Here is a 13,870-nt window from a genome sequence, read left to right on the forward strand (position 1 = left end):
ACAATGCTAAAATTCACTCCAAAAGAACTGTGACAGTGAAAGTTCCTAGGAGAAATGAGAACTCAAGAGAACTCATAGCTGGAGCTTATAGGCAGGCATAGTCTTGAGTATAACAACAGATGAACTGTTGAGTACTGTGAAAGAAAGGAGTTTAAAGAACGGGAAAGAGAAGAGAACTCTTCTCTTTTCCAATCAGGTTGCTCTTACCAGCTGATACTTTGTGTTACCAGTCTGAATCAGAGTGTTCCAAGCCTCTTAAGGGGCCACTGGATTATAAATTTGCTATGCAAATAAGGTGGTCACATCCGGTTAGAGTCATACTAGTACTGCACGTATTTGGGAAAGACAAATCTCATTTTTCCTGGGCTGAGTTCTAAAATTCACTCAATCCACACTTCCACTCTTAACCAACTAATCTAGTTATAGCTAAATTAAATTACCTTCATCTTTCCCAAACTGAATGTTGACCATTTAATCAATAAAAATTGCCATTAATTAAGAGTAATAGAATAATGTTATCAATTAGTAATGGAAAGTAAAATATTCCCTGTTCACCTTATTCCTAAATTTCAAGTGCATCTGTTACCTTGTCAAGGAATAATCCAGAACCACGAGACTTTATGCACTGCAGCAAGCAATATAAATAGCAGAGAAACACACTCTGTAAGGTATTTGTCACAAGCTGAAAATACATTTGTAAATAGGAAATGTATTTTTTAAAAAAGCAGGAACGATTCGTGACTTGTGTCACTTGTCCTAAAACAAAACTATTTGTTACAACTGAACTGAATATGGACCACCATTTAATTTTTCCTTAAGCACTGTATCTGTTCTGGTGTCAAAGAATTCTATCATTAGTCATTGATTTACTTTTGCAGGGCATAACCAGCGTCCTGTAAAGGAGTATACAGTATTGCCAGTAATTTAATGTGCTGTGTTGTAATAGTGTCTCTGAAGATCTGGTATTCTACTATATCAAACTCCTAACAGCCTTTTTAATTTCCTTGAAACTAATTTGGTGATGAAGTACCTGACAACAACGTTTCCCAGCAGTCACTTTGAGTAACTCTGGAAAACTGTGCACATCTAAAACAGATAGAAGATTTAGATATGAATGAGTCAATCATGAAGCAGAAAGGAATGAAAAATTATTTTTCATGAGAGAACTGTTTGTACAAACTTTCTTGTTTGTGTACTGTCAGGCTAGATATGACTTTCTCAGATGAGTCAGCTCCCCCTAATTCATGGAAAGAATAAGTCCTAGTTTTCCTCACTGGGAATCCATCATCATATGTTTGAAAAGCAGATGAGAATTAGATCCTAGTTCAATAATCTGTAATATCTCAGTGGTAATGTCATGAATGTGCCAACCTGCAGGCATGTTTAAAGGATTCTAGGTGGATTCTTTGCATTACTTGGTCAATGATCTAGAAATCTTCCAAATTTCAAAGGTCATGTAAAATGAGATCATGCAGGTGAGCAGGTAAGGCTGTTTTTTCTGTTTTTTAAATATGGGGGGGTTTTGTTTGGCCTTTGGTTTTTTGTTTTGTTTTGTTTTGTTTTGTTTTTCCTTTTATACTGATTCTAAAACTTCTGTTTATTATACTTACTGGAAGTAGTTTTTAAATAGTTTAAAATCCATTGAGTCACGTGGAGTCACCCCTTATCTGCAGGCGTTCAAGAAGAGAATCATATTGAAAAGGTCAGCCTGACATTCACCAGTAAGGAACTTATTCAGGTGTTTTATTATGTGAAACGTATTTCTTTGGATTCTCTTTTCAGTAATCACAATATTTAAAGGTAAAGTGGAAGAAGTTGAATTACCTGTGGATAAAGTAGACATCATCATCAGCGAGTGGATGGGTTACTGTCTGTTCTATGAGTCAATGTTAAACACAGTCATCTTCGCACGAGACAAGTGGCTGGTAGGTGCTCTGCATGTCATACTCCTTGCTGGAGCAATCATCATTTATTTTCTGACTACAAGCCTTCCCTTTGCTACTGGCACCAGAATAAACTTCAGTTACATCTCCAAGTGCCATTTCTTGGGCTTTAAGATAAAAAACGGGAATCTCAGTGAAAGAGCTTTGCTTTTGATTAGCTGCTGGCTGGTGAAATTTGTATAGACACTACCTAATGACATTGCTACAGGCTGCAAGAATTGCTGTGATTAAAGCTGGTGTGACAGTCTGAAGGAAAACAATAAAGGCATGCAAGGGGTGCTTGTCTGGTTTTTGTATGTGCAGTTCAAAATGTGATGTCTTTGTCAGGTGAATAGATTACGAGATCCATTTCCCCAAAATTCATCAACAGAAACCTGGAGGGCTAATGTTTCCAGACCGAGCTGCTTTGTACGTGGTAGCAATTGAAGACAGACAGTACAAGGACTTCAAAATTCACTGTGAGTAACACTTTTCTGTGGTTATTTCCCTAAAATATTTGATTTATAAAGGCTTACTGTAATCTCATTATTGGCAAAGGATTGCAAAAGCCAAGAAATCACACTGACCAGGCCAGAATTCCAGTATAAATGTGAACATTAAGAGTACGTTAGTCTGCTGATAAATTCAGGAAACTTGCAGTAATTTAAAGTGCACAAAAGAAAGATGCATTAGTAAATTGATGTAGACTTTGCTTAGAGTTATATTAATACCCCTACCTGTGTTTAAAATGTGGATTATAGGAGATTTAGTTTTTTGGTTCTTTTAATAAATATATAATCTACCATAACAGCCAGGAAAATTGGTAATATTCTTTTGCCATGCAGGTCCTTGTTTTTGTTTTTTAACATAACAAGAACAGAAAAATAATAAAATGCAAATTAATTATAAATGTTACAAAATAACCCTAGAAAAAATTATATCTCCATAATAAGCTTGTCAAGGAAAAAAACAAACCACAACATGTAATGCTTTTTTTAACTTTCAAAAGCATTTTCTGTGAGAATTTTTAAATTAAAAATAAAGATTAGAAATTTCAATTTTACTTTTATGTTAAAATGGGTTCTAAATTTTATATTTATGTGTATATATATATATATATATATACTTCATAAATGCATAAAATTGACTGTTCTCTTGCTTTTAAAATGTTGGGAGAATTTCCTTGAAGTAGTGACCTCTACAGGTGACCTAGTCCAGGCTCCTGCTCCAAGCAGGCCAGATTTCACAATTAAAGTAAGTCACACATAGGGCCCTGCACTGCTGTCAGGATATGGGGATTCCATAGCTTCTCTGAGTGAAGCACCCTTAGGAGTAAACATGTTTCTAAATATCTAGACCGACTTTTCCTTCCTGAGATTTGCCTTCATTCCCTCATCACCAGAAATGAATCTGACTTTTTCTTTGTTTATGTGGCAGCAGATAGCAAGTAGATACCACCATTAGTTTTTGCTGTCCCAGGCTAAGCAAACCCCATTTTGTTAGACAGTCCTCATGTCTTAGCATGTGGTTCATTTTCATCACTAAAAGATCATACTCCTGGTTCATGTTCAGCTTGTTGTCCCCAGGTCACACAAGTTTGGATTTATTTGATCGTAAGATCATAATAGTTGTGATGAAATGAGTAAGTTTTACATTATTTCAGTTTTCTTTTCCTTTTAAATTTTTTTGCTTTTATTTATTTTTCAGAGCTGGACAATTTCACTTAAAGGCATTTTCCATTGGGGACAAAAAACCCCACAAAATTCCTAAGCAGTTATATTAATCAAAGATACATTAAAAAGTTTGCGTTAATTTAGTGGGTTCAGTCAATCTTTAATAAAAAAGCCTAACTCCTTGCCTCTCACCTCCTCTCAGAAGAAAGTTTGGTGTTTCTGTAATCAAATTCAGTACTAATACACAGAACTGTCAATTGGTCACATTTGCTGTTTTAGGTCAAAAGTGAGCCCAGTGCAGCATGGCAGTGACAAGAAGTCTCTGAAGGTGCTAGGGTGAATTATATCTCTTCCTCAAGCACAGCCTAGATTTTTCTCCTTGGTTACATGATGACCTTGACAGCTAAACTCCTTACAAAATGTACAGATTCAAATGGATGTATGAAGCATTCATTCTGTAAAGCAATCAAAGCCATTTTGGCCTAAAATCCTTTATGTGCTTTTTTCACCTCGCGTTTGAACCCCTTCTTTTCTAGACCTTGAGCCTTTTTCTTTTCTGTTCTCAACTCGGTGAGAGAGGGGGTTCATAATTAAAAAAAATGCTTCAGGTTCTCTTTTTCTCTTCTAAAATGTTGTTTTCCTTTAAGACACTTTCTTTTCTAATTTCACCTCTAATTTCTCTTTCCCCCTCGCTTTACGTACCCTGTATTTTCAGTTATTTCCATCTCACTATCTGTCTGCACCACCATCTTGTCTCTCCTCCATTTGGCTTTTCTGTCATGATGTACATGTAGATTAAAACTTGGATGTCCCAAATATTGAAACACAGCTGTAATTCTACTCCCGTCAGTAATTCACTTGCTGAAACTAAGACTACTTAAATAATCAAAAGAGCATGCAAAGTGCTGATTGAATAGCAATCTATGAAAAAAAAAAAGTATTAACCAGAATGGATAGGAAAGGATACAATAACCCTAACAGCTATTCCAAAGACTCAGCCTGACATATATGATTTTGGGCAACATTTTCAAATGTCTAAAGCCACAATAATCATCAACAAATCTCATATAACATGGCTTTGGAGACACCAAAGAACAAAGACCACTTCTTCAAAGATGTACATTGAGGGGTTATTTTGCCACAACTGCATTATCTGTAAAATAACAGTGATGACATAGACAACGGGGGCAGAGAGCAAAGAGCTAAAGAGGAAATCTGAAAATTAGGGGATGGTAGAAATTTTTTCAAATGAAAGATGCTTTGAGAAACAAAATATACTTTCTATTATTACTGCTAATCTTGACATATCTCTTTGCATTGACAGGGTGGGAGAATGTGTACGGCTTTGACATGACCTGTATTAGGGATGTTGCCATGAAGGAGCCGTTGGTGGACATAGTAGATCCAAAGCAAGTGGTGACCAATGCCTGTCTAATAAAGGTTTGGTAATTCCAAATATACTCAATTATGAATGTTTACAACTAACTGTAGGATTCTTTGGAGACCTGCTGCTTGTGTTTTACTGCTACCTTTATATGCTTTTATCTAGCTGCAGAAGCCATCATCACAGAATGCTGTCATGCTGAGAAGGAAAGACATGCAGTTTTAAATTAGTCAGTACTGGTATGCTGCACATGCTTAATATTGTCACATGAGCTAAGCCTGAGCATTGATATCTTGATTTCTTATGGAATACCCAAAAGCAAGATGTTCCTTGTGGCTCTACTCATCTGGCTACTGCAAGCTGTAACTCAAGACTCTTACAAATTTTACGTATGCAAATACTGGATAAAGAGAGACATGGTGTATTTAGATATGGATTTTAATTGCCCTACCATCTTGTAAATAGAGGTTGGAAATTGCTGATGGAATGCTGCTGAGGAGAAGGGGTAAATGAATTTTGTTTGTAGTAAAAAAGATGGAAGCATCAGTTTCTTGTCTGTCTGATGATACAACTAACTTACTCCAGAATGTGATCAGAATTGAAACCTAATTTATTTGTCTAACTTTTTAGTTCTTAGCCTTATCCAGAATGCTACTGTGTTCTTCCAGCCCCAACATCTCCATTCAGAGGTTAGCTTGTACCCTGCTCTTCATATAAGACAGAATGGTCACCAATCTGTTTTCACAAGATCACGTTAAGAATGGAGGAACTGCCTGCAGGAATATTTTAAAGCTCTAAAATTCCTTCCATGTGAAGTAATCCTCCTCATGCGGGACTACTCTCATAAATAAGGCTGTCTGCGTCAACAGCAGTGGAAGGATCAGGTCCATGAATCCAAGAGTTTGCTCATTTATCCCAAAGCGTCAGTTTTAATTTTTCACTTTCACTTTTTGCCAGTAACAAACACAGCATTAAGCATTCCCACATGTAATAAGGAAAGACATACCTCTAGTCTGCAGAACCTTTACTGAAAGCAGCAGAAAGGAACAGCAGTAGAAACTCTGTGTGACAACGTATGCATGCAGAGTCCATCTGCACTGAGGGGAACACAGGATGGTTGTGCCTGAAAACAGCCTGAGCCAGAGCAATTTCAAATTGCAATACACACAAAAGAAACAGCTATTTAGGGTGCGTAGAATATGTCCAGAGAGTGAGAGATAGAGGGGTAAAAAGGGGTTGGCTTCTCTGGAATAAAAAGCTGCACATCCTTAAATGGAGTACACATCCAGCGCTTTATTTAGAAGGTCTTTGAGAGTAATTGGTTTTAAGAAGACAGATAAAAATTTTCAAAGTGTTCCTATTCAGGTTTTATATTTCGTTTTGACATCTTTTGTCCATATAGTGAATGGTGCTATACCATGTAGTGGCACTGAGAGAGCAAAGCAGGTAATAACTACGCAGTCAGAAACCACTTTCCATTCCAGAATCTGTCACTCTCACAAACTGATCACTAAAAAAAACAGAAAACTGTTAATGAAAGGCATGACGGAGGGAGGCCTATGTTCAAGCTAGCAATATGGAAGCCAGAAAAACAGAGTCTGCATTGTTGGGTGTTTTTTAAATTTCATTTACTTTTGCACATGGTGTAAATATAAAGTATATTTCTTTAATCCTGAAAATATTTGTGAATTCAGAAAATTATATTAGCTTAAGAAAACATTTGAGAATAAACAAAGCCATAATGTTTAATTATTCAAATGTTTTATTACAGCACTTCAAGATGGCACAGTTTGTTCATATTAGATTCACAGAGGGATTTTTAGGGTGTATTCAACCCAAAGCCAGCTAACTTAGGATGCCTACAAGATGAGTCTGGGCTCTCTCTACATTAGTCAGTGGATGGACTAGTCACTAGATGCATTCCTCAGAGACCAGTCAGAGCCCTGTGCTTCTGCAGTTATTTTGATTCCCAATTTAGATGCTCTGAATTGTTCTACAAAATCAGCAAAATAAGACAGCCCCTGCACGCTGTGTAACCATGACACTTAGCTAAAATGCTGGAGACTTGAGTAAAATTTCCTGTTTTGTACTCCTCAGAAATTGGATGTAACACAAGTCTTGAATCCTTTAAGGAACTCTAGCCACTAGGCCACAGGTGTACTGGGGGTGGTATGCAGAGAATACAGCATGTTCTGTGTCGTGGAAGCCATTTCCTTTTGAATGATCTCTTAAATATGTCTCAGGGGCACAGGAATGGGAGTCCTCTGTTTAATTTCCAAGCCAGGGAGAGTAGTGGGATCAAAGCATCTTGAATCCATCAGTCAATAACTGAACTCAGGATAAGCGTACAGGTGTCCTACTGAGGGACTACTGCTTTCAGTAATATTGCCAAAAAAAGGAAAAGTTTGTTTCAAACTCAGTAAAACAGTTGTGTTTCCTTCTCTGATCCCCTTGTACTTTGGAAAAATACAAATGTGTTTGGGTTGACTCAAAACTTTTTCTGCCTGTTAATTCTGATTTGGTGGCAGCACCAGAGACTAAAATAACAATAAATCCATTGTTCACACACCTGTAGAAAAACCTGCAATGAAAGAGTGGCAAAAACTGACAAAACCAAACAAGAACAAAGGATATGCCACATCCAGTTTGTAATAAAAAATACTGTTATGCTTTCCTAAATATCCTTCCCTATCTAGACACAGAACTAAAAAGAAAAAAAAATATAAATAAAAATCTGTTTCTGTGTTCTTTCCAAGTACAGATTACAGCTCCTGCAGACACCACTTTAAGATTACACAGTTTAATGCTACTTAAATCACAAACTGCCTTCCTTGCACAAAAAAAAAAAAATTATGCAACATTCTTGTTTATCAGAGCCTGTCTGGGAAGGGGATCAGAAAAGAGGTGCTGTGGCACTCTAGAAGCAACCTTAATTCTGATTCACATGAAGAAATGGGACAGGCAGCAAGTCAGCATTTTTTCCAGGAGCAAACCTGATTGAAAGCTGTTTCTCCCATTAGAAGAGAGCTGCCTTCATCCAGGGTGATACCATTCAAACAAGAAATAGTAGCTGGCAACACAGCATCTCAACCTCACTGTTGATTCTAAATGATACATCATTTGCTCAGTCCTAAAGTGATTTGTGCCACAGGACAGTCTAAGAACCATTCTTTATGAAGTGAATGTGAAAATTAGACCTCTCTCTGTCTCTGTGCAACAGGGACATGTACCATGGGATGTCTCATGGTCTTTCATGCAGTGTCAACCATGGTCTGAACCCCCTTACTCAGCTGATAATTCTGACACTTTTACTGCTGCTTAGCTTAAAACATTTTATTTTCGTAGTGTGATAATAAAGAGCTGTATTTTGATCACATTCCTGTGTAACTATGCCCATTTTGTTGTTGTTGTTGTTGAAATCTAAATGAAATCTGGTAAATCATGACTTTTCCATTTATTTTTTGCAATGATATTATTTGTCCCCTGTGCAGTTAGCTGCAATAAGCAGTGCCATTGAATATAAGAATATATAGGTAGCCAGACTACAATTCAAAGAGATCACCAAAACTGGACTCATCCGTTCTTAAAATTATATTAACTAATAAAAAACCCCACATATTTGTCTCATACCTTGCATAGTAAAAAAGGCATGTTTCTGTCCTTAAAAAAAAAGACTGTGAAAGTGACCAACATTTTAGGCAGCCCATCTGTTCAATATTTTTGATAAATTTCTACTAACTTCTCTAATAAAAATATTTCCTCGTTCTTTTGATTCCACTTTACCCTGCAGAGCCAACACAGCTCAGAGAGAGGGAGCTAGTTCCCTATTATGTGCCTCACCATTAGACTTAAGTCATAATTTCCCCACAGTGATACCACTAAAAAGACACCAAAAATTACAGAAATCTGCAGCTATCACCCACCAGTCCAGTCTAGCTTGTCAAAGCTTGCAGTCTGCCATGGAATTCTGCCAGGAGACCTCAGAAGTTCTTATTCCCACTATGCTTTTTTCTTACCTTCTTTTAAGGGCAAAAACCCAAAAACATTTTAAGGCTATCACAGTTTTAAATGACCAATTATACGCATGGGTCACTTGTAAACACTAGTGCCTCAGGGTGTCATCGTAATGTAGTACAATAATTTTCATTATGTTTAAGTTGTTCTTGAGCAATGCTAACCAGACAGGACTAAAAAAACCCCTCCAATGGGCAGTCTAGACTCTGTCCTCCATTTTTGCAGGGTGGATCTGAAGAAATGCTGGTGAGATCAGAGATAGGATTCCTGGCATAGGCTGGTAGAGAAAATTTGGATTTCTGCCTACAAAACTTCTCTTTCTCTGTATGCATGAGCAATGAGGGTATCAGAATGAGCAATGAGGATATCAGAAAGTGCACTGATTTCCCACAGTATTAGAACACAGTAGTATTGCAGACTTATTATCCTCCTTATCATGACTACAAGTTCTGGAAACAACCCAGATAAAAGCAATACCAAAAGCTGGGAAAATCAGATCCATCTGGCAAACACAGTTTAAGCCTTGAACAGAGAGATTTAAATATTGATGGAAATAAGCAATCTTAAAGACTACATCATTGCTCCCAACTACTGCAATCAAGCTATAGCACAAGTTACATAATTTGCTTCCGTCTTGTTCAAGACTGTGGACTGTCCATTTGGAATCAGTTATCTGACAAAGGACTAGAAAGCATTACCATTAGAAAGCAGGACCCTCTCACACCTCAAATGTTTCAACTGCTTGACATGGTCAAATCACTTTCCCTTTCAGAGATGTACAAACAAACAAAAAGTTTATTTTTATTAAAAACCCAACTCTGCCAACATCTTTCCTGAATGCTGACAGTCTTCGATAACAAAAGGTCTTTGAACTGGGACCTATATCTTCATTTCAACATCCATCATGCCTGCATTTGTCAAGGCAGGTTTTTACTTTGATTTCCTCCAGCTCCCACAGCCCCTCCCTGCCATTCCCAAGAACACACAGTCTTCCGTGAGTGGCCTCTCTTGCCACACTCTGTCAGCTTAGTCACATAACTGGATCATTTGCTATTTTTTTGATATATTCAAGTGTACCACTGATTTCTTACAGTATTAAAGGGCTGTGAGTTGTCTTTGTGTCTGATAATTGAATAAAATGCTAAAGTAGATTAACACTCAACACTTACCTGAGAGTCACAGACTTCTGCATGTAAATGTCTTTTTCCTTCTCCTCAAAACAGGAAGTAGATATTTATACAGTGAAGACTGAAGAATTGGCATTTACTTCTGCATTCTGCCTCCAAATTCAACGTAATGATTACATTCATGCCTTGGTCACCTATTTTAATATTGAATTTACGAAGTGCCACAAGAAGATGGGATTTTCTACAGGTAATCTGTATTTCTTTTAATTTCATTTCTGTTGCTATCAGTCTATCAGTTCTGCTGTCCAGATGGTACAGAAAGATTTAATTTACCACCAGGTTTGAATTTCTGTGATAAAAATTACTGTCATTCTGGGGAAGGTGAGCAGGATGGGGAAAGGGCAATTGCTTACAAGAGTTCTGTGGAAACAGAGGCTGGATTTCACAATGGCTACCAAGCTTAGGGTTCAGTGGGAATTATGACCTAGGAGTTTATGCCCCTCACCAGTTGTATCTAAATCCCATGTCAAGTTTTCAGATTAGATAGGGAATTATCGTCTCAGTGAGAGATAGCAGCTCTGCATGCTAGTTTTCCCTAAATCCAAAACTCAACAAAGCTCTTGCTTGTCTCAGAGTCTAGAACAAAATCATCATTTTTTCCAAGCACACACTGCTTATGTAAATCATCTCTAACAATGTGAAACTCTAACTTACCTTGGTGAGCAGATATTTAAAGGAATAACCCCATTCCTTTAAGGCATCATTTAACTGACTGAACAAACCACAGTGTTGCAAGAAATGCAAAAACCTCATTCTGTATTAGCCTGACTGCATACAGGAGGTTGAAGGAAGTGTTTCTCTGCCTCTATTTAGTACATCATGATAAGGTAGGTGCAGAAGCAGTTACTCCATAAAAAAGTCATTTGGCCATCTGTTGCTGAAGGTCACCACTGTCTGGAAGACTGATTTAGATACTCAGCTGGTGTCTGTTGGCAAAGCTCTACTGAATTCAGTAAAATACACCAGTTTGTAGGACATGATGAAGTGCCACTTGATTGATATGTAGTTTTTTTAATTATGAAGAAAATAAGTATGTGATTTGGAGTGGACTTGAAGACCTGTGCCTATATTACACACACACACACACACACACACACACTCTTCATGGGGCACAAGTTTCCAGTTATGTCAGGCTTTTCTAAGGAACATAGCTCTGCATAAGGGTATATGTGTGTGTACAAGGTAGCAGTTACAATTTAAAATATAAATTCAATTTAGTTTTGGTCTAACACATTTTCACTTAAAAGTCGGGATCTGAACTCCTACAAGAAGATGTCTCCATTTAAATACTGCAATTAGTAGTCATTAAAACTGTCTGGACACATAGAGAGAAATTATCTGGTAAAATACTTTTTCTTTGGAAATATATTATTAGTATGATACAATACAATGGCCTCATGTGACTGGGGATACAAATAGAAGAAAAATAAATTTATCAGAGGATTTTTTTACCAGATCGGGAAGCCTCTGAACTTGTTTAGCTATTCTTAGCTTCCTAGATGCTCCTGACTGCAAGAATGCTAGAAGCACTAAGTAGCCAATATAATTTCATTAGGCACTGCTCAAAGATTTGAATTTAAATCAAGGGGGAAAAAGGTAAATTAACAGCCTGAAATAGCAGAGGAGTGTCAAAGGGATTCTGCTAAGCAAGACTAGAAATTAATTCCATCTCTGGCAGATTGCCCACAGTATACGCCTTTTAAAAATCCAAAGCCAGGTCAAGGTGCAAGTACCCTTTCACCAGCTCTATCCTCCTGGAAACTATAAAATCTACTGTTCTGGGATCATGAGTGAAAGGTTTCATCTGTGGCATTGTAAATAATAGTTTTTGATGATTTTGTGTAATTATTTTTTGAACTAATTTAGACTTCTGACATTCAAAGCACTTAGTTGTAAAGATTTCCCCAATTTGAACATGTGGGGGTTGAAAGGAAAGCGTCAAAAAGTGCCTGTCTTGCTCTGTAACCCCCTTTGTGGAATCCTTCTTGCTGGGTGTGATTCACATCTGACATATTCCACTAAAAATTAGAAGACAACCCACTGACAGCCATAGAATTAATTGTGTTGTTGTAAAGTATATTTACTAGTATAGTACATAAGTTAAAGCATTCTATGAGAAAAAAGGTTTTTTCCAGCAGTTCCCAAGTCTTAACTGGATTTGCAAGACACGCAAGAAATTTTGATAAGTAACACCCATATATATATTTTTAGCACCTGATGCTCCTTATACTCACTGGAAGCAAACTGTCTTCTACTTAGAGGACTATTTAACTGTGAGACGAGGAGAAGAAATCTATGGGACTATATCCATGAAACCAAATGCAAAAAATGTGGTAAGTCAGCATCCCTGATTCTAATTCCAGCTCTATAATCTCACAAACTCACAAACTATAATCAACAGTAAAGAAAATGCATATGAGTAATACAATGAGAATGCTAAAAGCATTCATGTTTATCAGTAAAAGCTCTAGTCACAGCTTCACTAAAGCTGCCAACCACAATGATAAAGTAGTGCTAATATTACAGAAGTCAGCCTGCAAACAAGCTAGCACGGGGAGAAAGGATTCAAATACATCACCAAATCAGGTGTCCTCTGTCATCTGCTTTATTCATATTTTGTGATGCAAGTAGGCAAAGGTCTCTTCACAGTGTCACAAATCAATGGTAAGATCCCTTCTGCCAACATAGGATGATCAAGAGCAAGCACTTCAGTTCCACATCTATGGCCATTGAGTGATCTCCCACTCAGTGCCCACAAACTCTCCAGTACGAAATCAAGTGACATATTTCATTTGGATGTCTGTGTGAACTCACTGATCAAATCTACTTAACTCATTAATCTAGTGATAGGGTTGTTTAAAAATTGTGGCTTTCCATAGACAATGCAGTGTTTTATTCAAGACTAAAACTAAAGCGTGATGGATTTCACACTACAATGACTGGTGAAAACTTCCTCAGTTTCTCTGCTATGGGCTGAATCCCTCTGTGTCAGTTATTCAGTACTTCTTTTAACTTGTGAGGAGACTATGAGACACACAGCTGCAGCAGTTGTAATTATTGAACTATTGCATTTGTTGACTGCAGCAAATCTTAGCATTTAATTGTCTTCCTTTTTTGTGTTACCTTTCCATTTTTGTACCAAACACAGCTTGGATATGGTTTTCATAGTAGTGAAATATTATACAGGAGAAGAAATAAACACAAAATAAATTTGGCATTAAAACAAACACATTCACCCCTGAAGCTACTGCTTGCTGTGAAAGAGAGGAAAATAGTCTGTTTCCTACCTTTATATTGTCCTTGGGGGACTGGCAAATTTTCTTTTGCATGGAGCATATCAATTTTCTTTGAGAGAAATGAATAAAATATCTCAAATTTGTTTGCACAGCAGTAGGCACCTGAATGCAGATTTACATGCTAAAATTAATGTGTTCTTGATAGTTGTCATAAAACAGAGAGACCACCTTGGTTCAAAAGGAAGGATGAAGGCTTTCAAAAGCTTGTAGAGTCAGAGGTTCCTTTTGTAGGGCTAGGTAGTGCCTCTTTCCTAAAACCATGTCATTATAAGATAAAGAATGAATAAGGGCTTCTATACAATGGGAAGTTTACTAGATCTATTCTGGAATAACGCCTACTGTGAAAGCTCTTTAGCCTAGATAAGGAGCATCCCAATGGGGAATACCCTTCAGA

At 37.2% G+C, this 13,870-nt stretch overlaps 1 protein-coding gene across 4 annotated transcripts in view; it reads left to right on the top strand.

Annotated features, from left to right (window-relative positions):
* PRMT8 (protein arginine methyltransferase 8) overlaps positions 1 to 13,870 on the top strand; it is a 57,359-nt gene that overhangs the window by 41,575 nt on the left and 1,914 nt on the right. For all 4 annotated transcript variants that reach the window (XM_018074747.2, XM_008921114.3, XM_018074749.3 and 1 more), the window contains 5 exons: positions 1,783 to 1,925; positions 2,314 to 2,401; positions 4,920 to 5,035; positions 10,217 to 10,367; positions 12,392 to 12,513. In XM_018074747.2, the coding sequence (XP_017930236.1) occupies positions 1,783 to 1,925; positions 2,314 to 2,401; positions 4,920 to 5,035; positions 10,217 to 10,367; positions 12,392 to 12,513 (620 nt within the window). The remainder of the gene's footprint in view (positions 1 to 1,782; positions 1,926 to 2,313; positions 2,402 to 4,919; positions 5,036 to 10,216; positions 10,368 to 12,391; positions 12,514 to 13,870) is intronic.

The sequence above is a fragment of the Manacus vitellinus genome, unplaced genomic scaffold, assembly GCF_001715985.3.
Source record: "Manacus vitellinus isolate BGI_N305 unplaced genomic scaffold, ASM171598v3 scaffold_83_pilon, whole genome shotgun sequence".
NCBI classification, from domain to species: domain Eukaryota; kingdom Metazoa; phylum Chordata; class Aves; order Passeriformes; family Pipridae; genus Manacus; species Manacus vitellinus.